This window comes from Heptranchias perlo, chromosome 7 (assembly GCF_035084215.1).
Source record: "Heptranchias perlo isolate sHepPer1 chromosome 7, sHepPer1.hap1, whole genome shotgun sequence".
In the NCBI taxonomy this organism is placed as follows: Eukaryota; Metazoa; Chordata; class Chondrichthyes; order Hexanchiformes; family Hexanchidae; genus Heptranchias; species Heptranchias perlo.
The window spans coordinates 30542794-30565899 of record NC_090331.1 but is presented as its reverse complement, the minus strand read 5'-3'; the positions used below and the strand labels follow the sequence as shown (position 1 = coordinate 30565899).

Sequence of the window (23106 nt, the reverse complement as noted above, 5' to 3'; positions counted from 1 at the left end):
AGTGACTGGTGGGATACAGCAGGGATCAGTGCTTGGACCCCAGCTATTCACAATATATCAATGATTTGGATGAGGGAACCAAATGTAATATTTCCAAGTTTGCTGATGACACGAAACTAGATGAGATTGTGAGGAGGATGCAAAGAGGCTTCAAGGCGATTTAGACAAGTTGAGTGAGTGGGCAAATACATGGCAGATGCAGTATAATGTGGATAAATGTGAAGTTATCCACTTCAGAAGGAAAAACAGAAAAGCAGAGTATTATTTAAATGGCGATAGATTGGGGAATGTTGATGTACAAAGGGACCTGGGTGTCCTTGTACACCAGTCACTGGAAGCAAACATGCAAGTGCAGCAAGCAGTTAGGAAGGTAAATGGTATGTTGGCCTTCATTGCAAGAGGATGAGAGTACAGGAGCAAGGGTGTTTTACTGCAGTTATACAGGGCCTTGATGAGACCACACCTGGAGTATTGTGTGCAGTTTTGGTCTCCTTACCTAAGAATGGATATACTTGCCATAGAGGGAGTGCAGCGAAGGTTCACTAGACTGATTCCTGGGATCATAGGACTGTCGTATGAGGAGGGATTGAGGAGACTCGGCCTGTATTCACTTGAGTTTAGAAGAATGAGAGGGGATCTCATTGAAACATATAAAATTCTGACAGGGCTAGACTGACTGGATACAGGGAGGATGTTTCCCCTGGCTGGGGGGGTCCAGAACGAGGGGTCACAGTCTCAGGATATGGGGTAGGACATTTAGGACTAAGATGAGGAGAAATTTCTTCACTCAGAGGGTGGTGAACCTATGGAATTCTCTACCACAGAAGGCTGTGGAGGCCAAGTCACTGAATATATTTAAGAAGGAGCTAGATAGATTTCTAGACACAAAAGGCATCAAGGGGTATGGGGAGAGAGCAGGAATATGGTATTGAGATAGAGGATCAGCCATGATCATATTGAATGGCGGAGCAGGCTCGAAGGGCTCAATGGCCTACTCCTGCTCCTATTTTCTATGTTTCCATGATTCATTTACTGATGACACCAGTAATATATGTGGCAACTCTACCCATATACATTACAGTTACCAGTTGTGACTATTGGATTGTTTCAAGACTCTGACTGGGTAAAGAAAACATGAAGTGAGTAGCTTCAGTTGAGATGAAACTATCAAACACATATGTAGCAGATAGAGAGTTACCAACATAACTATTAAGAGTGAAAATTGTAAAATTTGGACATGTGGTGACAGGAAGTACAAATGAGATGAGCTGAACTCAATTTTGAAAAACATGTTGCAGGATAAAGATCAAGGTGGTGATGGAGAAGAAACCGGGACAGAAGTCACACAGGTGGGGCTCATTAGTAACTTAGGTAAAGCAGGTAATTCCAGGTTAAATGCAACAGAAAAGAACATCCATGATTACTGCTACCACCAGGTAGCACTGAGGATGGTAAACCTATTCGATTTAGCTTACCCTTAGGTCAATAATTCGATTATCAAGTCTTGTATCTTGGTTGACAGTGGCCCTTCCTTCCTAGATATGAAAATTATATATATGAAAATGGTAAGAGGTTAAACAATTATAGTCACTGAATCTTGTTTTCAACATTTATACCAGTAGCCTATTGGTATATTGGTGGAAGGGCATATGCTATCTTAGCAGAAACTGAAAAATTGCAGAGTATTTCTACATTTTCCCTGCTCCCAAAATTCTAGGCGGTTGTACTAAACCATTAAATTAGCGAATACAAAAAAAACCCACAATGTCAAAAAATGGGTTGTGTAAATTGGTCAAATTACAGTGCAAGATATTGGCCTAGACTTTCTGATTGTAACAGCAATAGTTAGCCATTAAATGAAGGGGGTATCATTGACGTTATGATCATAAAATCTAATCCGTTATCTCTGAGGTACATAAAAAGGACAACAATGATGACTGAGACATGACATAATTAACTTACTCCATTAAATGTGATGGGGAAGGGAAGAAGCAGTTACCACCACAAAAATAACACAAAGCACTGTTATATTGAAAATGATGTGCAGCTCCAACATAAATTGAAATGAAGTACTATTTTCAGTTCTTTTTTTGTTGACCTCACAAGGCTGCAACCATCTGCTTCTAACCGTTTAATTGAAACCCCCCCCCCCACCTCCTTCAGACACCTGCACTCTGTCAGACATGTTGTCCCAAAGGATTTTATGTTCGCCCTCTGTAATATGTCATGTCACAAAGCTGTCAAAGACAGGACAACAAAATCTTGAAGTACGCCATCTTTTGTTCGCTTATGGAGAGTAGCACTGCTTATTTTCATCATTTCTAGGCATAGAACATTTCCATGTTTTATAATCAAAATAATATATTTAAAACCACTCAAAAATTACAATTTGATGAAAACTGACCAATAAGCATTGCTAATCAAAATATTTTTACATTAATGAATTTCAGTTGGAGTTTTGAAATTAAGTTTCATCCATCAAGCTCTCACTGTGAAGCATTGTTACAATATTGCTGTACTGCTGGAATTCTCTACGATAATCGTCTGCCAATATCTTCTGCAATTTCACAACAAAGTCAATGCTAACTTGTCAAATAGATCAGTTAGAATGATCATAAATCATTATGACTGAAGTTAAATATTTGCTCACAGCAAATTTAGTGGTCAAATACATGTGGTCCAGAATGGCCAATTGTAGATACTGCATATTTTAATTTGTTCCAAAAGGATTTGACACTAAAAGAGCACCCAGTTAATGTAGTAACTTTCAAACTGAAAGAACATGCAGTTAAACTGTTTGGGTGTAGCCTTCAAATGAAATCCTTGCATTAAGTAATTTCTGGGTATGGGTTACAAATTTATTAGATTATAACATTTTAGTTGTTGCTAGCAGGTACACAATCTTTAGTTAAGGTTAAAAAGGTGCTGGTTTGTGGGTCTAGCACATAACAGTTATGCTAACGATCTCATGTGTTGCTCCTTTCACAGTCTCAAGCTCAACAATTAAGAAATAGTAACTGCCAAGATAATAATCAATGTTTCAATTACTACACACGTGATGGAAGAAACTACCCTTTGTACTGTTCAATCAAGTAAATGTACCTTTGCACATGTAGATTGTAGAATAGAAATTGTATTACAGAAAATACACTCAATAGTTAAAAGGGAAATGTATTGTGGGAAAGTATTTTCAACTATTGTGTTTTATCCATAGATCATCAAGGATCTCTGACACATTAAGATAAATTATGGTTTACATTTTTACAGTGCTGCCGCATGGAGACATGACATTTTAGATAGAGTAGGAATCTAATTCACATTCAGCTGATATGAGCCATGGACTTGTGTAAACAAGATTCTATGCTGCAAAAATTGTGTAGGGTGTGGGGAAAATCAATATCCTTTTCATTACAAGATGTCTAATTAAATGCCTAATTAAGTACCACTTACATTTTGCTATATACTAGGTTATGGAATAATTGCATTTCCAAATTGGCATCCAGGAATGGAATCCCAGCTATATTAATCCGGTTGTGCACTGGCTGACCTCAATCAATCCTATCTCAAGACCTGTACCAGATCTGACAAGTTGTATTTCCTGCAGATGGGAAGAGATGGAACTCTTCCAATGTCAGATCCTTTGGAACAGGATAAAATTTTACTCTGAGAATACTCTGTGCACAGTGGGGATGGTAGCCTGAGAAGCACCCCAAACCATAAATTATTGGATGGGTTATTATTAGAAATGTAGCCATTTGTTCCTATAAAGGTACCAGTTCCATCAAGTCTTCCATATATGTGGAATCAATGGTAATAATAAATAATTCTATTTTATTTAAAGTGAAGTATAAGAAAAGTTATAGTATATTTGTAAACGTTTAGAAGAGAAAGGAATCACTTATATGTAAGCACGGTTTGGTTTGTAACTAGGGTTTCACTGAAACATTTGTTCAATTGATAATATACTTGATTCATGAACATGTGGCGGCCAAATTGTTTCTGTCCATTCAGCATTACACTCAAAATAGTAATGTTCCAGATAGCAGGACTTAATACTGGTGAATTTCGCTGCACCTTTTACAAGCTTATTTAACATCTGTAATGAATTTACCAGTTCTCAGTCTGCTGCACTAAAGGATACATCTTGGGATATGTACAAATGACAAAGTCACAAATGCAATATGATGTTGGGCCAATACAATAGCAAAATATCATATTCAAATTTTCCCTGACAGGATGATGGAATCAGTCCCAGTGGAAGTTAAATCTGAGATGGTGGGACTGTTTATAGGAAGAACTGAATGGATGAATGACAGAGGGGAAACATCCACCATTGTTGGCACTGCAGTCGAGCATGTTGACAAGATCTTATGGCATCAATGGCTAACCTGGTCATGAATGACAGATCGACTGATCATGGGTATAAACAGAATTAAATAGAAATACGTCTTAAACTTAAGTCAGTAAATAGTAATAGATGTTGGGCAGTCTCATCAAAGGTAAAGATGATGTTGCACATAACAAAGTCTTTTCATGGTGAGCAAAAATATATTAGTTTTGTCACCATCATAGCTGTGACTTTAGGAGACATTCAACTGGATGGATAAGGTCTCCCTGCTCACTGGTGGCATCAGTTGTTACTCGGGGAATATAGCTTGTTTAGCAAGGGACTCTCTGTAAAGCATTGTGAAAGGGGGATAGCTGTTGGAATCAATACAATCTAATACCAAACACCTTGTTATGGCTATCTTCGTATCCTGAATGTCCATTTCCCACCATCTTGTGTGCCAAGAGAAGGTGATTCCAACACATCCACCATAATTTCTGGCACTTTTTACATCTGTCCATCGGAGGTTCATTTGTATAGATGTTCTACTCCATTTATTTATTTAATCACATCTGGCCAATGTAGGAGCTAATTGAGTTCAAATGTTTTTAAAGTGTCATCTACCAACTAACAATATAATCAAATAAATTTGCTAAGTTTTAACCAAGCCAAACCCAAACAAGGCAGAAGGAAAAAAACTAAACAGTTTGGAGAATTGCATGAAATTCAGTGCATGTTAAACACAAGTAAAATACAGCACTGATATACATAATAAGATTTGAATTATATTATTTACCTCATCGCCTGCCTCAGGACGTATTGCATCATCTAGCTGCAAAGGCAGGCGTGGTTCAGCTGCACTGATAACATAGATCTGAAAACAAATGGTGGCATAAATAGTAAGATAGTAACAAAATAACAGTAAACACATAAATGTGACAGAAATAACAGCAGGGATATAGTTTCAATCTAAAAACGTTTACTCAGATGTAACTGAAACAGAATTTGCATAGTGAATAGGCATGTTGGTCCCTAACTGCATATTGTTGAATTCAAATGGCTTAGGGTTAACTAGCACTGATTTTTTTTTCAAAAAGCAGTACAGAGAACCAACTGGAATGGTTGGCTTCATGTGTAGGATGCTAACTAAAAGACACTGTTACAGTCTCATGTTAAAATCTTATTTGTATAAAGTACAACAGGTACAGAATAGTAATGCAGTAATTCAAGATTTCAGGTTTACTACAGCTTGCAAAATGAGCACAAATGAAACATCAAGGAGATATGACTGCAATTAAAAATGGGATTCATCATCACAAATGTGTATGTGTTTTCTATTCTTTTAGGTTATATCCACACATAACTACAGTGAAACCTGTACAAACAGATAGCTCCAAAGAATGGAAACCTGCAAAAAAAAGGACACTCATTGACAGTCCTAAATAATTAACATTGTAAAATATAAGCTGCACCTTGAAACAACAGACACTCGCAAATTATGAACTACGGACAGCCTTCAATGCACCAAGTCCGTTTACAACATGAAACACAGGACACGCAGGTAAGTGCGAGGTAACAGCGGGTGAAAGAAACGGCTTTTGTGTAATGAAGATCTCTTTATCCAGCATCCATAGTGGCAGAGAAACTGCTCTATCTCTGGGATTGAATGCTTGCACAGCTCTGCCCTAGGGATAGAATCATAGAAAGGTTACAGCACGGAAGGAGGCCATTTGGCCTATTGAGTCCGTGCCGGCTCTTTGCAAGAGCCAGCCAGCTAGTCCCACTCAAACGCCCTATCCCCATAGCCCTAAAAATATTTTCCCTTCAAGTACTCATCCAATTTCCTTTTGAAAGCCACAAATGGATCTGCCTCCACCACCCCCTCTGGCAGTGCATTCCAGGTCATAACCACTCACTGTGTAAAAAAAGTTGATTCTCATGTCGCCCTTAGTTCTTTTGACAATCACCTTAAATCTATGTCCCCTGGTTCTTGATCCTTCCGCCAATGGGAACAGTTTCTCTCTATCTACTCTGTCTGGACCCTTCATGATTTTGAATACCTCTATCAAATCTCCTCTCAACCTTCTCTGCCCAAAGGAGAACAACCCCAGCTTTTCCAGTCTATCCATGTAACTGAAGTCCCTCATCCCTGGAATCATTCTAGTAAATCTCTTCTGCACCCTCTCTAAGGCCTTCACATCGTTACTAAAGTGCAGTGCTCAGAACTGGACACAATACTGTAGCTGTGGCTGAACCAGTGTTTTATAAAGGTTCATCATGACTTCCTTGCTTTTGTACTCTATGTCTCTATTTATAAAGTCCAGGATCCCATATGCTTTCTTAACCGCTTTCTCAACCTGCCTTACCACCTTCAATGACTTGTGCACATATACCTCCAGATCTCTGTTCCTGCACACCTTTTAGAATTGTACCCTTTAGTTTGTATTGTCTCACTCGTTCTTCCTACGAAAATGTATCACTTCGCACTTTCTGCTTCAAATTTAATCTGCCACGTGTCCGCCCATTCCACCAGCCTGTCTATGTCCTCTTGAAGTCTATCACTATCCTCCTCACTGTTCACTACACTTCCAAGTTTTGTGTCATCTGCAAATTTTGAAATTTTGCCCTGTACACCCAAGACCAAGTCATTAATGCATATCAAGAAAAGCAGTGGTCCTAGCACAGACCCCTGGGGAACACCACTGCACACCTCTGTTTTTTTTCCCTGTTTGTTTTTTTGTTGAATGTGTATTCGGGGGTTCTGCAGGTGACACCTCTCTGTCTGAACACGGTGATTGCCTTGGCAACGGGCAGTTGCAGGGGCAGTCTGTAAACACCATGTATTGTTCTATATGTATAAATGCGTAGGCTTCAAGGAGCTCTTGAAACATTTGCCTGAGGAAGGAGAAAATCTCCGAAAGCTTGTGAATTTAAAATAAAATTGCTGGACTATAACTTGGTGTTGTAAAATTGTTTACAATTGTCAACCCCAGTCCATCACCGGCATCTCCACATCACCTCTCTCCAGTCAGAAAAACAACCGTTCACCACTACTCTATGCTTCCTGTTACTTAGCCAATTTCATATCCATGCTGCCACTGCCCCTTTTATTACACGGGCTTTAACTCTGATGACAGGCCTACTATGTGGTACTTTATCAAACACCTTTTGGAAGTCCATATATACCACATCAACTGCACTGCCCTCATCAACCCTCTCTGTTACCTAATCAAAAAACTCAATCAAGTTGGTTAAATACAATTTGTCTTTAACAAATCTGTGCTGGCTTTCCTTAATTAATCCACACTTGTCCAAGTGACTGTTAATTTTGTCCTAGATTATCGTTTCTAAGTTTCCCCACCACTGAAGTTAAACTGACTGGCCTATAGTTGCTGGGTTTATCCTCACACCATTTTTTGAACAAGGATACATCATTTGCAATTCTCCAGTCCTCTGGCACCACCCCCATACCTAAGGATGATTGGAAGATTATGGCCAGTACCTCTGCAATTTCCACCCTTACTTCCCTCAGCAACCTAGGATGCATTCCCATCTGAATCGGGTGACTTATCTACTTTAAGTACAGTTAGCCTTTCTAGTACCTTTATCAATTTTTAGCCCATCCAGTATCTCAACTACCTCCTCTTTTACTGTGACTGTGGCAGCATCTTCTCTGCCGCTACAGGTTCTGGATAAAGAACTCCCCATTCCACAAAATCCAGGAACTGTACTGCTCCGTGCCGTCACCCGCAGAGAGCCGCGACCAGCCGGGGGGAGTCAGGAGACCTGAAATCGCTGGGTGGGGGTGGGGGGGGGGGGGGGGAAGAGATGGATACTGGGGAATAGGGGGGGGCGGGGAGGAGGAGAGGTGGAGATTGGGGGGGGTGGGGGGTAGAGATGGCAAGAATGATTTCCCCTCTTCACCTGCTCACGGGTGGCCTCCTGGTTCGTGGAACTTCTCATACAACAGCTGCTACACGAGATACACAACTACAGGGGAACCAACATTTATACGGTACAGTAAATCTAATAACATTTGTAGAGGTCATGTGATCTGATGTCATGTGATCCAACATCACATGGTCAGAACATCATGTGATCATGCCTCCAAACAGAGATGGCAAATCTACTCCACCAATACGTCAGGTACTGATGAGCTGCCAACAGCCCCCTACCCACCCCCCGGCACTTCAAACATTAGCAGCTGCAGCACACAGAGGGAGGAGGTCCCAAACAGGGGTCTGCAGGACATTAATCCCCCCACAATTTGGCTGGGATCTCCCAGGCACTCTGGCCCGACAGCAGCCACCTTGCCCTGTGCAGGCTGCTAATGTAGCTGATCCCAGGATCAGGAAATCCCTCTCTTAATGGAAAAGGATCCTGGGATGGCAATGAACTGGGAAAGCCAACGAACAGAAAATTAACTGAAATCACATCCTGCTGGCAGGGCTTCAGAATTAGGTACTATCCCAGGTGAGGACGAAAAAAAGGAACGCTGCAGGAGATACAGCCAATCCCACGATATTTGGCTTATCCGGTTTACTATACGTGCAATCACCATTTTGAAAACAGGGACAACTGCAAATAAATGACACCTGATGCAAGTCTCTTAGGTATCCCTATTTTACAGGTTTCACTGTACTTTATTAGAATCTATTCAGAGTGCATATTTTACAACTTAAAAAGATAGACTTACTCTTTCGATGTGTAGCTCAACATCTCGCTGGGAACAGCTCTCTATTTTCTGCTCCACCTTCCTTACAATGCCTTCCACATCCACTATACTCTCTTTGTTGATGCTGTGAGAAAAAAAAAATCATATTTATAGTTTGGTTCAATAATTCCACTGCACGTTGTTGCATTACATACTACTTTACTATACAATAGAAAACTTATGCAAGTTTTATTTTGGATGTCTTATTTTGCCACATTAAGATCAATCGTACATGCCATACAACATAAGAAATCAAACAATGATATGTACACAATTATTAGTAATTTACAGTGCATTCACACTGTAGAAAGCAAACTGAATGAATCACTCCAGAGTTCATTTTGGCTTTGGCAAGCCAATTTGTAGTGGCTCCTAGAAAAACAGATCTTACTTCCTGAGGCTATGAAAATGTTGAGCCTATTGCATGACATGCAAGTGATGGTCACAATACATGCATACAGAAGAGTTAGTTCAATTTCCAAGCAATTGGAAAGCTTTTTTGAATTAGCCCCAGGATGGAAAACCAATTCTTCAAAGATCTTTCCTTAAATTTCCGTTTTTTCTTGCCTTGCTGGCAAAGTTCCAGTTGTGCCCTTACTTGACTTTGCATTTCTGAACCCAAACCGCAGAAGATCGCATTTACACTGTGTCTGGCATCTGAAGTTCAGGATCTGCACTCCGTGGGCCTTCATTTCTATTGTGATCCACTCTACGGTTACTGGCTTTAATCGAACTTTGCACATCAACTTCAATGCCGTAGTGCAGTGGAAACTGTTTCATTGCAATACTGAAGCTGGTGTATGAATGCATCCTTAGAATGGCCAAGAAAAAAATATAGAGTCATGCATGTGACTGATAAGTTTAAAATAATTAAAAAGGACCCCAATAAACAAATTACATAAAATTTAAAAACGATAAGAATTAAGTAATTTGTTTCTAAAAGGTAGGTAAGAAATACCAAATATATATTGGGGTAGGAATGTCCAAACTTTCTGTCCTTGTGGGACACTTAAGTGCATACCAATAAACCGCTTGGGCCAAGCTGCTGATATTAGCAGTTCTTGGCATTCTGATTTCGGACTTATCCATCAATGAGGTAACAGTGCTAATAACAGCCCTTTCCAAGCATTCAGGCCCACAAAATTCAAGTAGAAGACCCAAGCAAGTAGGAAACGTGAATTTAAATAGAACTGAGTTGCCTGAGTTTCATGGATAGGATTCCTAGGTCTCACAGGCTACAGGTTCCCCACAGGCCAGATTGGTCATCTCTGCTTTTGAGTAACAATTGGAATTGCATACCTTCTTGGTATGCAGATCTTAAACTTTAAATAATCATGGAAATGAGTATTGTTTTGAGATTTTGTGGCACTTTTGAAAGCAGAGTATTATCTTAAGATAAAATATTATATTGCATTTCATATTTCAAATATAGAAAGCTTTTACCTATTTAAAAAGGTAGGTTATTTTCATTAATTTACCACAATCCCTGCTCAGTTCTTCTGTTTCATCTTAAGTTCAGTTTTAAAAAAATGCAAAATAACTACAAAGATTTTAATTTTTTTTATTGATTTTGGAACAATTTAAGTATTGTACTGCCTGTTATATTTTTCTGCTTTCGTATAGTTATTTTATTTGTAAATAAATCACACCATTGACTTAACCTGAATGTTATGGTCTGACATGATGTTTGCTGTCCTTTAAAGTGGACAGGAGTGCATGGTGAGCTGCTTACATGGATTATTTGCATAATATTGTGGTAAAAGGGTAATTGCTAGTTCTATAGCATGCTATCCTATTCACAACATGCACAAAGGTGAAAATTTCAGTTCATAGGGTCATTGGTGCACTTACGGAAACTGCCTTTTTGTTGTGAATACGAGTTAGAATTGTTGAGAGGGAGCCCAAATTGTAATTGTCTCAATTATCAAATGGAATGTGTGCGCTTTGCAACTGTTGCCAAGTAAAATTAAATTATATCTAAAGTAACAAGGCACCATTAGTTGGCAGGTGTTTGATTTCTATCTTATTTCAATTGGCTCACAAGCACTTGGTGCCTAGTGACTGAAATCAGAGCATTATTTAATCACTAAAGTATTCAGAAATCTTGCCCATTTGAGTACAAAATAAAACACATGAATTTTCAGATTTGATTTTTCTTTATTACTGTGAATTTACTTTCTCTCTCCCTTCCCCATTCTATTTATGACTACACAGTATATTAACTGAGATCAGATTTTACAATGCATTACTAAAGGCCTACTTTCCTTCAAGAGAAATGTTTTGCCTTAAAATGATTTATACAAATAGGTATAGCTTTTGCAATTAGAAAACATTTACATTTTTTCACATCTAACACACATTAAAGAAAAGATTTCTAATCCATATCAACTAAAAAGTTATTTTTTCCCATATAGATCAGACACTTTTGCACATTCCTTCTGCAAGCATTCTATCCTGCATTAAGTTCCTGAAGCATTTACAAAATAGAATGAATTGTTTCTCAAGGCATTGTTCAGTCTGTGGAACTGGGGTGGTAACCTGGTGGCAAGCAGGAAGGTTATGTGTAGACTTGGGGGGGGAGGGGCAAAGAGGGAGGCAGAGAAAGGGAGAAGAGCACACAAGCAGGCTGCAACAGCAGATGCCATTCAGGCTGGGGACCACTGATTTAAAAATAAGATTTGTTCATTTTGGTTTGCAATTAATTGATAAGTAGCATTGGTATTAAGGCGCTAAGTGATGTTCTATTGCTTTAATAGTGGCAGGGATGCAAGTAATTCTCATGATGACTGTAACACAGAATTGTTTTTAGTGGAATGTGATTGATCCTATTTCAGTTGGCCTTACAGCAGAGGCCAAAAGGAGCATAGCTTTCAATTACTTAAGTACAAGAATGGATCAAATTTGTGAGTTTTGTACAAGTATAATTTTGCTTTTAATAAAATAAGACAATTCATCAATAAATCATCACTAACAGCTTCATAATCACACAATTTACTTTAGCGGAATACAGGATTATAAGGAAATGAATCCAGGCATGAAGCCAAATTTGTTAAAACTTTTAATTTCTAATTTTTTTCCCCCTCAGTGGAGGTGCCAGACACGGCTCCCCAATAAGCTTCTCGATGAGGAGTTCCTGAGCCTGTCTGGCAAATGAGTTTCAACATAGACAGGTGTGAGGTGGGGCATTTTGGTAGGAAGAATATGGAGGCCACATACTCCTTGGATAGTAAGAGTCTAAGCGGGATAGAGGAGCAAAGGGGTACAGATACACAAATCACTAAAAGTAGCGATGCAGGTTAATAAGGCCATAAAAAAGGCAAATCAAACACTAGGGTTAATTTCTAGAGGGATAGAACTGAAAAGCAAAGAAGTTACGTTGAACTTGTATAGAACCTCGGTTAGCCCACTCGAGTATTGTGCACAGTTCTGGTCTCCATATTATAAAAAGGATATAAAAGCATTGGAAAGGGTGAAAAAAAGATTCACAAGGATGCTACTAGAACTGAGAGGATATACTTATCAGGGAAGGTTGAATAGGCTGGGGCTCTTTTCTCTAGAAGAGATGGCTGAGGGGTGACCTGGTAGAGGTCATTAAGATAATGAAAGGGTTTGATAGGGTAGACATGGAGAAAATGTTTCTACTTGTGGGAGAGTCCAAAACTAGAGCTCATAAATATAAAATAGTCGCTAATAAAGCCAATAGGGAAATCAGGAGAAACTTCTTTACCCAAACAGTGGTAAGAATGTGGAATGCGCTACCACAAGGAATAGTTGAGGCAAGTAACATAGATGCATTTAAGGGGAAGCTAGATAAGCACATGAGGGAGAAAGGAATAGTAGGGTGGCCCGATAGGGTTAGAAGAAGTAGGGAGGGAGGAGGTTCATGTGGAGCATAAATGCCGGCATAGACCAGTTGGGCTGAACGGCCTATTTCAGTGCTGTAGACATAGAAAATTCATGGCACTGAAGGAGGCCATTCGGCCTATCGTGTCTGTGCCGGTCAAAATAGAGGTACCCAGCCTAATGCCACTTTCCAGCACTCGGTCCGTAGCCTTGTAGGTGAAGGCACTTCAAGTGCATATCCAAGTACCTTTTAAATGCGATGAGGGTTTCTGCCTCTACCACCTTTCAGATAGTGAGTTCCAGACCCCCACCACCCTCTGGATGAAATTTTTTCTCCTCAGCTCCCCTCTAATCCTACCAATTACTTTAAATCCATGCCTCCTGGTTATTGACCTCTCGAACGGAAATAGGTCCTTCCTGTCTATCTAGGCCCCTCATAATTTTATACACTTCAATTAAATCACCCCTCAGTCTCCTCTGTTCCAAAGAAAACAAGCCCAGCCTATCCAATCTTTCCTCACAGCTAAAATTCTCCAGCCCTGCAACATTATCGTAAATCTCCTCTGCACCCTCTCTAGTGCAATCACATCTTTCCTGTTATGTGGTGACCAGAACTGTACACAGTACTCTAGCTGTGGCCTAACTAGTGTTTTATATAGTTCTAGAATAACCTCTCTGCTCTTATATTCTATGCCTTGGCTAATAAAGGAAAGTATGCCGTATGCCTTTTTAACCACCTTGTCTACCTGTCATGCTACCTTCAGGGATCTGTGGACGTGCACTCCACACTCTCTTCCTCCACACCTCCCAGTATCCTCCCATTTGTATATTCCCTTGCCGTGTTTGACTTCCCTACATGCATTATCTCACACATCTCCGGATTGAATTCCATTTGCCACTTTTCTGCCCACTTGACCAGTTCATTGATATCTTCCTGCAGTCTACAGCTTTCCTCCTCACTATCAACCACACAACCAATTTTTGTATTATTTGCAAACTTCTTAATCACGCCCCTTGCATTTAAAATTCTATAAACTCGAACAGTTCCTCCAGATTGGAGGGTGGCAAATGTAACCCCACTAATTAAAAAAGGGAGAGAAAAAACAGGGAATTACAGATCAGTTAGCCTAACATCAGTAGTGGGGAAAATGCTAGAGTCTATTATAAAGGATGTGATAACAGCACTCTTGGAAGGCATTAACGGGATTGGACAAAATCAGCATGGGTTTATGAAAGGGAAATCATGCTTAACAAATCTACTGGAGTTTTTTGAGGATGTAACTAGCAGAATAGATATGGGAGAACCAATGGATGTGGTGCACTTGGATTTTCAGAAGGCTTTTATAAGGTCCCACACAAGAGGTTAGTTTGCAAAATTAAAGCACATGGGATTGGGGGGAGTACACTGGCATGGATTGAGAATTGGTTGATAGACAGGAAACAGAGGGTAGGAATAAATGGTTCTTTTTCCGGGTGGCAGTGACTGGTGGGGTACCGGTGGGATCAGTGCTTGGCCCCCAGTTATTCACAATATATATCAATGATTTGGGTGAGGGAACTAAATGTAACATTTCCAAGTTTGCAGATGACACAAAGCTGGGGTGGAATGTGAGCTGTGAGGAGGATGCAAAGAGGCTCCAATGTGATTTAGACAAGTTGGGTGAGTGGGCAAGAACATGGCAGATGCAGTATAACGTGGATAAATGTGAGGTTATCCACTTTGGTTGTAAAAACAGAAAGGCAGATTATTATCTGAATGGTGATAGATTGGGAAAAGGGGAGGTGCAACGAGACCTGGGTGTCCTTGTACACCAGTCCCTGAAAGCGAGCATTCAGGTGCAGCAAGCAGTTAGGAAGGCGAATGGATTCAAGAGGATTTGAGTACAGAAGCAGGGATGTCTTACTGGAGTTATACAGGGCCTTGGTGAGACCACATCTGGAGTATTGTGTGCAGTTTTGGTCTCCTTATCTGAGGAAGGATGTCCTTGCCATGGAGGGAGTGCAATGAAGGTTTACCAGACTGATTTCTGGGATGGCAGGACTGACGTATGAGGAGAGATTGGGTCAAGTCGGCCTATGTTCACCAGAGTTTAGAAGAATGAGAGGTGATCTCATCGAAACATATAAAATTCTAACAGGACTAGACAGACTAGATGCAGGGAGGATGTTCCCAATGGCTGGGGAGTCCAGAACCAGGGGTCACAGTCTCAGGATACGGGGTATGCCATTTAGAACCGAGATGAGGAGAAATTTCTTCACGCAGAGGGTGGTGAACCTGTGGAATTCTCTACCACAGAAGGCAGTGGATGTATTCAAGAAGCAGAGAGATATATTTCTTAATGCTAAAGGGATCAAGGGATATGGGGAAAAAGCAGGAACAGGGTACTGAGTTAGACGATCAGCCATGATCATTTTGAATGGCGGAGCATGCCTGAAGGGCCAAATGGCCTACTCTTGCTCCTATTTTCTATGTTTTGATGTAAGTCTAAATCATTGATATATACCACAAAAAGTGACCTAGTAATGAGTCCTGCCGAACCCCACTGGAAACAGCCTTCCAGTCACAAAAACACCCGTCGACCATTACCCTTTGATTCCTGCCACTGAGCCAATTTTGGATCCAACTTGCCACTTTCCCTTGGATCCCATGGGATTTACTTTTTTGACCAGTCTGCCATGTGGGACCTTGTCAAAAGCCTTGCTAAAATCCATGCAGACTACGTCAAACGCATTACCCTCATTGACCCTCCTTGTTAACCGCCTCAAAAAATTCAATCAAGTTAGTTAGACACGACCGTCCCTTAACAAATCCACGTTGACTGTCCTTGATTAATCAGTGCCTTTCTAAAAGATGGTTCATACTGTCCCTCAGAATTGATTCCATTAATTTGCCCACCACCGAGGTTAGACTGACTGGCCTATAATTACTCAATCTATCCCTCTCTCCCTTTTTAAACAACGGTACAACGTTAGCTGTCCTCCAATTCTCCGGCACCATGCCTGTAGCCAGGGAGGATCGGAAAATGACGGTCAGAGCCTCCGCTATTTCCTCTCTTGCTTCTCTTAACAGCTTGGGATACATTTCATCCGGGCCTGGCGATTTATCTACTTTCAAAGATGCTGAACCCCTTATTACTTCCTCTCTCACTATGTTTATCCATTATTTCATACTCCTCCTCAACTACAATCTCTGCATCGTCCCCCTCTTTTGTGAAGACAGACGCAAATTATTCATCAAGAACCATACCCACATCTTCCGCCTTCACACGTAGGTTACCTTTTTGGTCTCTCATAGGCCCTACTCTTTCCTTTATGTATTTATAAAACATTTTTGGGTTTTCCTTAATTTTACTTGCCAGTACTTTTTCATGCCCTACCTTTGCTTTCCTAATTTCTTTTTTAATTTCACCCCTGCACTTTCTATACTCCTCTAGGCTTTATGCGGTATTGAGCTCTCGGTGTCTGACATAAGCTTCCCTTTTTTGCCTTATCTTACCCTGTGTGCTACTTGTCATCCAGGGGGCTCTAGAATTGGCAGTCCCACCCTTTTTTTTGTTGGAACATGTTTACTCTGAACCCCTTGAATTTCCCCCTTGAATGCCTTCCACTGCTCTGACACTGATTTACCTTGAAGTAGCTATTTTCAGTCCACTTCTGCAAAATCACTTCTCAGCTTAGTAAAATTGGCCTTTCCCCAATTTGGAACTTTTACTCCTGTTCCATCTTTGTCCTTTTCCATAACTATGCTAAATCTAACTGAATTATGATCACTACCACCAAAATGCTCTCCCACTGATACTCCTTTCACCTATCCAGCTTTATTCCCTAAAACTAAATCCAGAACTGCCCCCTCTCTTGTTGGGCTTGCTATGTACTGGCTAAAAAAGTTCTCCTGAATGCAATTTAAGAATTCTGCGCCCTCTATAACTTTTATGCTGATTGTATCCCAGTTAATATTAGGGTAGTTGAAATCCCCTACTATTACTGCCCTATTGTTTTTGCACTTCTCAGAAATTTGCCTACATATTTGCTCTTCTATCTCCGTGACTGTTTGGGGGTCTATAGTACACGCCCAGTAGTGTGACTGCCCTTTTTTGTTCTTTAGCTCAACCCATATGGCCTCATTTGATGATCCTTCTAACATATCATTCCTCCTCATAGCCATAATTGTTTCTTTAACCAATATTGCCACCCCCCCCACCATCTCGTCTGAAAACCCTGTAACCAGGAACATTGAGCTGCCATTCCTGCCCTGTTTAATGTAGTTTTGATGTAACTTGATGAGGTTTAAATGAAAGTGATGAGTTTAACCGAAAAGAGGGGGATAAAAAAAAACTGAAGGCTGAGTAACACACATTACTCCTTTGTATCCTTTTTGTTATAAGCATCGGGAAAAACGAGGGTGAAATATATCTATCTTTATCCAGCAGTAATTTAACATAAGTAAAGCCTTGTGTATATGCGCACTTCCTGTAAGTCTAACACCTACTCATCGTGCTTAAAACTTACATATTTATTGTAATTACTTTAATTGAGCCTCTTAGCTCTGTCTCCAAAGTTTCTAACCATTGCCACCTCTCACCATCAACCCATCCCGAGAAAAGCACATCAGCCATGTTCCTGCCATAAATTCTTTGAAGCACTTACTGCACTTTTACTAAGATAGTAAAAGCACAGTAAGCTCTCTGAAAAATTAAAAATGTGATACTGCTTTTCTCACTGGGGAGTGGGTGCAGGTCCATGAACGGCTTTCCCCATCATGGAGCTTGGGAACTGTATGGTCCTTATTTAAAGTAAATAGTGTGCATATGGTGTAATTATCATCATTCAGAGGCTAATTATAGTTTAAGCACACTAAATGCTTTTGGAAAGAACTTGCACCTTCCACGACCTCAGGACGTCCAAAGCACTTTACAGCCAATGAAGCACTTTTGAAGTGTAGTCACTATTGTAATGTAGGAAACTGAATAACAAACTAAGTGCTGGAAAACCACACTTCGAAAGCTTCCTCAGAGGCGAGTGGCACGTGGTTGGGCAAGAATTTGCAATGGCTTACGGCCTTCATTCTATTACACTCCCAAAATACTACCAAAACGCCCCCACAATGATAACCACATCCTCAGTAAACCCAGACCCCACCCCCTAAATCTCAAAATACATCTCTCTAATCACCCCAGACCCACACATCCCTGTCACAGCAGTACCATAGCCATGCAACCCAATATCTAATGTTATCAGGGTCCAGCATTCAGTCCGCTACCCCCAAAACCCTGTCCACCTCCCATTGGTCAGATTTTGAATTTGGTTGATAAAGCTATATTAAAAAAAAGTCTTTTAAATGTAAAAGATTTAGAACAGAGGGCAGGAGAAACTTCTTTAAACAGAGTGTTGAGAGACTGTGGAATTCACTTCCAGGGCAGGTGGTCAAAACAGAAACGACGTCAATATTGAAGATTAGATTGGATACGTGGATGAAGGAAAATGGTCTGAAGGGATCTGGGAACAGGGATAAGTAAATGTGATTTGCTTGTGTGGAGGGTAAATGTCGAGAGAATTGGTTAGACCGGATAGCCTGTTTCCATATTGTAATTTCTATGTATATGGTTTCCTACAATTTTTAGAAGAGGGGTGGAGAGTCCAAAAACAAAGAATTAATGCTAAACATATACAAATCATTAGTTAGGCTGCAGTTGGAACATTGTGTCCTGTTTTGGGCACATTAATGACACCAGGGAAGCAAGTCTTTAGTTATGAGACTACAAAAACTGGGGCTCCTTTTAACAGAACAAAAAAAACTAAGAGGAGATCTGATAGATGTGTTCAAAATTATGAGGGGTTTTGTAAGGCAATTCAGGAAAAACTATTTCCACTGGTTGACGAGTGGATAACTAGAAGACATAAATTATGATCACCAAAACAACAAATGAAGAGGGTTGTTAGGCTATGAAATGCCCTATCAGAAACAGTGGCGGAAGCAGAATCCTTTTTAAAGGGAAGTGGATAAATAAAAAAATTTTTAAATTTAAAAGGGTACGTGGAAAAGGTATGGGATGGGACTAAGTGGATAGCGCTTTCAGAAAGCCGACTGAGTTCACAAATTGTTTACAGTAAGGATTGTTTATAAATCTTTATCTAAATAATGTGGGCTATTTAACCAACTACAAGGGAAACACTAATTATTTATTTTTCCACGAATCAATTAATAAATTTGCTTCACTGTCTCTATAGAAGCCGTAGACACTTATTTCCAAATTTTCTCACTGGAAGTGTGTATCCTAACATTATAACCTTCGACTGATCATTAGCAACACCATGGGAGATCCACTAAAATATACACACATCAGGGAAGGGAAATTAAAATTTACTAAGAGGTATAATTGAGAAAAAACAAATTCAGAAGTATCCCCCTTTTCTCCTAAAAAGTATGTTTCTTGCATGAGCAGCCAATGCATATATTATGTGCACACACAGACACGACACATATTTGTCTACTGGTACCCTCCAGTTGAAGCTGTGATCAGACACCCACACAATAAAAATACTGCATAGGCTAGCAGGGAACACTATGAACAGAGACAGGTGCAAATGAATTTCCTGTCTCGGTCTGTTAAACCAAGCTTATCAGTTTAACACAAACAAACAGCCATCTGTGAAAAAAGCTGTAAGAGAACTACAAAAAAGTAAACACACAGTCAACTATAGGTTCACAATGCCCTTTAATGACCAGTGACCTATAATCACTCTTACAAAAACATCCTACAGGATATCTAATTAAAACCCTACAACCATACAATGGCCATAGGTTTTTAAGAAAAAAATCCTCTAAAATCTTCGAGGAAAACAGTAAAATCATTTTAAAAAAAACTAAGCTTTGAGAATTTTACTCTAAAACATTTTGAAAGATATTTTAGATTATAATACATGGTGAAAGATATATATTGTACAAAAATCTTACAATGTAACAAAGAAACAGACGATTCAATTAATCAAGTTTACACCAGTATTTTTCTCCACTAGCCACCTAATCTAATCCTATTCTCCCACTTGCTCTCAATATCTTTTCACATTCCTTTTTCAAGCAACTAATTCCCTTTTAAAAGTACTTAAGGACACTTGTATCACGTCACCCTTCAACCTTCTCAGCTCTACAACAACTTACATATTTGTTTGATAACCCTCCTGTGAAGCGCCTTGGTGTGGGGGGGTTTACTACATTAAAGGCGCAAGTTATTGTTTATATAGAATCTTTCAAGTAAAAGAATGGGCTAAGACACTTCATAGAAGGCATGTGGAAAATGGACACCAAGCCAGGAACGGAGAAATTAAGACAGGAAACCAAAAGATGAGAGCGCAACGGCGGAGAGGGGGGGAGCGCGCAACGGCGGAGAGGGGGGGAGCGCGCAACGGCGGAGAGGGGGGGAGCGCGCAACGGCGGAGAGGGGGGGAGCGCGCAACGGCGGAGAGGGGGGGAGCGCGCAACGGCGGAGAGGGGGGGGAGCGCGCAACGGCGGAGAGGGGGGGAGCGCGCAACGGCGGAGAGGGGGGGAGCGCGCAACGGCGGAGAGGGGGGGAGCGCGCAACGGCGGAGAGGGGGGGAGCGCGCAACGGCGGAGAGGGGGGGAGCGCGCAACGGCGGAGGGGGGGGGAGCGCGCAACGGCGGAGGGGGGGGAGCGCGCAACGGCGGAGAGGGGGGAGCGCGCAACGGCGGAGAGGGGGGAGCGCGCAACGGCGGAGAGGGGGGAGCGCGCAACGGCGGAGAGGGGGGAGCGCGCAACGGCGGAGAGGGGGGGAGCGCGCAACGGCGGAGAGGGGGGGAGCGCGCAACGGCGGAGAGGGGGGGAGCGCGCAACGGCGGAGAGGGGGGGAGCGCGCAACGGCGGAGAGGGGGGGAGCGCGCAACGGCGGAGAGGGGGGGAGCGCGCAACGGCGGAGAGGGGGGGAGCGCGCAACGGCGGAGAGGGGGGGAGCGCGCAACGGCGGAGAGGGGGGGGAGGGAGAGCGAGGGGCGGGCGGAGCGAGCAGAGAGCGTTTAGGTCGGGAATTTCAGAGAGTCGCACCCAGAGGCAACTGAAGAGTCTGCTGCCAATAGTGGAGTGATTAAGAATACTGGGAATAGGGACAAATGGACATCTTTTTCTTAATGCTATTAACCTTCATGCTCTGCAGGCTGTGAAGCTTAAAGGTACTGTCTTGTTTTGTTGAATTGTAAATACTGACCATTGACTAATGACTGAGTCTTGTTATTCCCATTGTGAGACAAGACATCTATGTGCTGTGATTAATTGAGGAGCAATAACCCAAGAAAAGCAGAACAAAAGGAGGCAGCTAGATGAATAAGTTTCACCAAAGCTGGTTTTCTTGAACTCTGTGCAAAACCACCTTGCAAAACCAAAAAGGATGTTGTGACGAGATGGGTCAAGCTGGCCACATTGTATTCTGTTAAAAAAACAACCTTGTAAATCTATAAGGGCTTTGTAAGATTATACGGTTACCTGTAGAATCTGTATCAAACATGTAGTTTGATTAATACAAAAGGTGAATTACCCAAACATATATCCGATGATAGTTAATCAATGTATTGCTGTAATCACACCTGTACCTTGACTTATTGTACCACATGTATTGGTGATATGTACCTTTTGCTATCCTTATATGAACACATTTCTCTCTTTAGTAAACAATTTTACAACACCAAGTTATAGTCCAGCAATTTTATTTTAAATTCACAAGCTTTCGGAGGCTTCCTCCTTCCTCAGGTGAACGATGTGGAACGAAGGTTTCCACATCGTTCACCTGAGGAAGGAGGAAGCCTCCGAAAGCTTGTGAATTTAAAATAAAATTGCTGGACTATAACTTGGTGTTGTAAAATTGTTTACAATTCTCTTTAGTACTAATTAAGCAAGTACATAGTAATTAACCACATAACTTAGAATTGGTCAGGCTTTGCAAAAACCCTTAAAATTCCTTTAATAAAATAAAAATATGAAATTGCCAGCACAGCACATAAGCTGTAACCATAGTTACACTAACAAGTCACTCAGTCATACCCATGAGATAAGAACCTAACTGTCCATATGAGACAATGAAGTCTTAAGAGTTACCAGCCTGGGACCCAGACAGGAGTATAAGATAATAGACCTAGAAGTTGCTAAAGGTGGCCTTGAGAGAAACACAACAGGATAATATGAGGTGCCAGTCCTGTGGGAATGGCGGTAACTAGTGACTGGTCAATCGGAGGGGTATGGCTTAGCGGGGGGGGGGGGGGCCACTCCATCACCCCCTGAACATCAAAAAAAGATAAGGAGTCGGCCAACCCTTCATCCTTTGTCTGAAAGGTACTCGACGCTCAATTGGCCACCAAGCCTTTTGGAAAGATCCCAATAGGGTTGAACACATACGTCAGCAACAGCCCCTGTGCCCATCCTCAAAAGTGGCATAAAAGAGACCCCTAGCGAGAGTCAGGTTGTAGAGGATACATTCAGGAGTACAGGTTGACCCTGGAGCGAAACCAGGCATCCCTGAGGAAAGGATCCGGATCCGACAAGGTCAGAGGCCTACAACGGGAGCCTTGTCCCGATCAAGGGGGCAAGAAGAAAAGAGAAAACCTCAGACGGGGTAAGGCCAAGAGCCTACAGCTGCATCGATGGAAGAGACCCCAGGCAGGGTGACTGTCAAGACTCCAGTGTGAAGTGGGCACTCCCTCTACCCAGGACAAGTGATATACCTCTTGTTTTGTACTACTAACTACTGCTTAAGCGCACATAGTGCTGAACCTTATGTGAAACTTAATAAAACTCCACTGTACCATATTGGCGTCACATCGATCACTGGCAGAGGGGTAAAGTTACCCTACAGCTTTCATGAATAACAACCCCATATATGATGTAAGGTTCCTGCCAGGGGGCTTTAAAATCCCAAGTTTTTTTGAGCTCGGTGCAGGGGAATCAGCGAAGTCCACCCAGCTGTCAGAAGACTACAACCTCTGCCCAGAGATCAATTGAGATGTCAGAAGACTAACAAGTTGTCAGAAGGCACAAAACGACTATGCCGCCACCTTAATTACGATCTCTGCTTGGAGATCAAATGGGGTAATGTTGTTTTAATCTTTATTATTACTGTCTTCTAATAGTGAGTACTTTTACATGTTTGATTTCATTATTAATAAATGAGACATTGATTACCATTTGGCGTCAAGTCCGAATCTGTTACAGTGAAGAGGTC

The 23106-nt window shown here is 41.3% G+C and overlaps 1 protein-coding gene across 1 annotated transcript in view; it reads right to left on the bottom strand.

Annotated features, from left to right (window-relative positions):
- Positions 1 to 23106, bottom strand: part of dars1 (aspartyl-tRNA synthetase 1) — a 73039-nt gene that overhangs the window by 31325 nt on the left and 18608 nt on the right. The window contains exons 7-9 of the mRNA XM_067987215.1: positions 9024 to 9126; positions 5124 to 5201; positions 1476 to 1535 (exon numbers count right to left, since the gene is read on the bottom strand). Coding sequence (XP_067843316.1) covers positions 1476 to 1535; positions 5124 to 5201; positions 9024 to 9126 — 241 coding nt within the window. The remainder of the gene's footprint in view (positions 1 to 1475; positions 1536 to 5123; positions 5202 to 9023; positions 9127 to 23106) is intronic.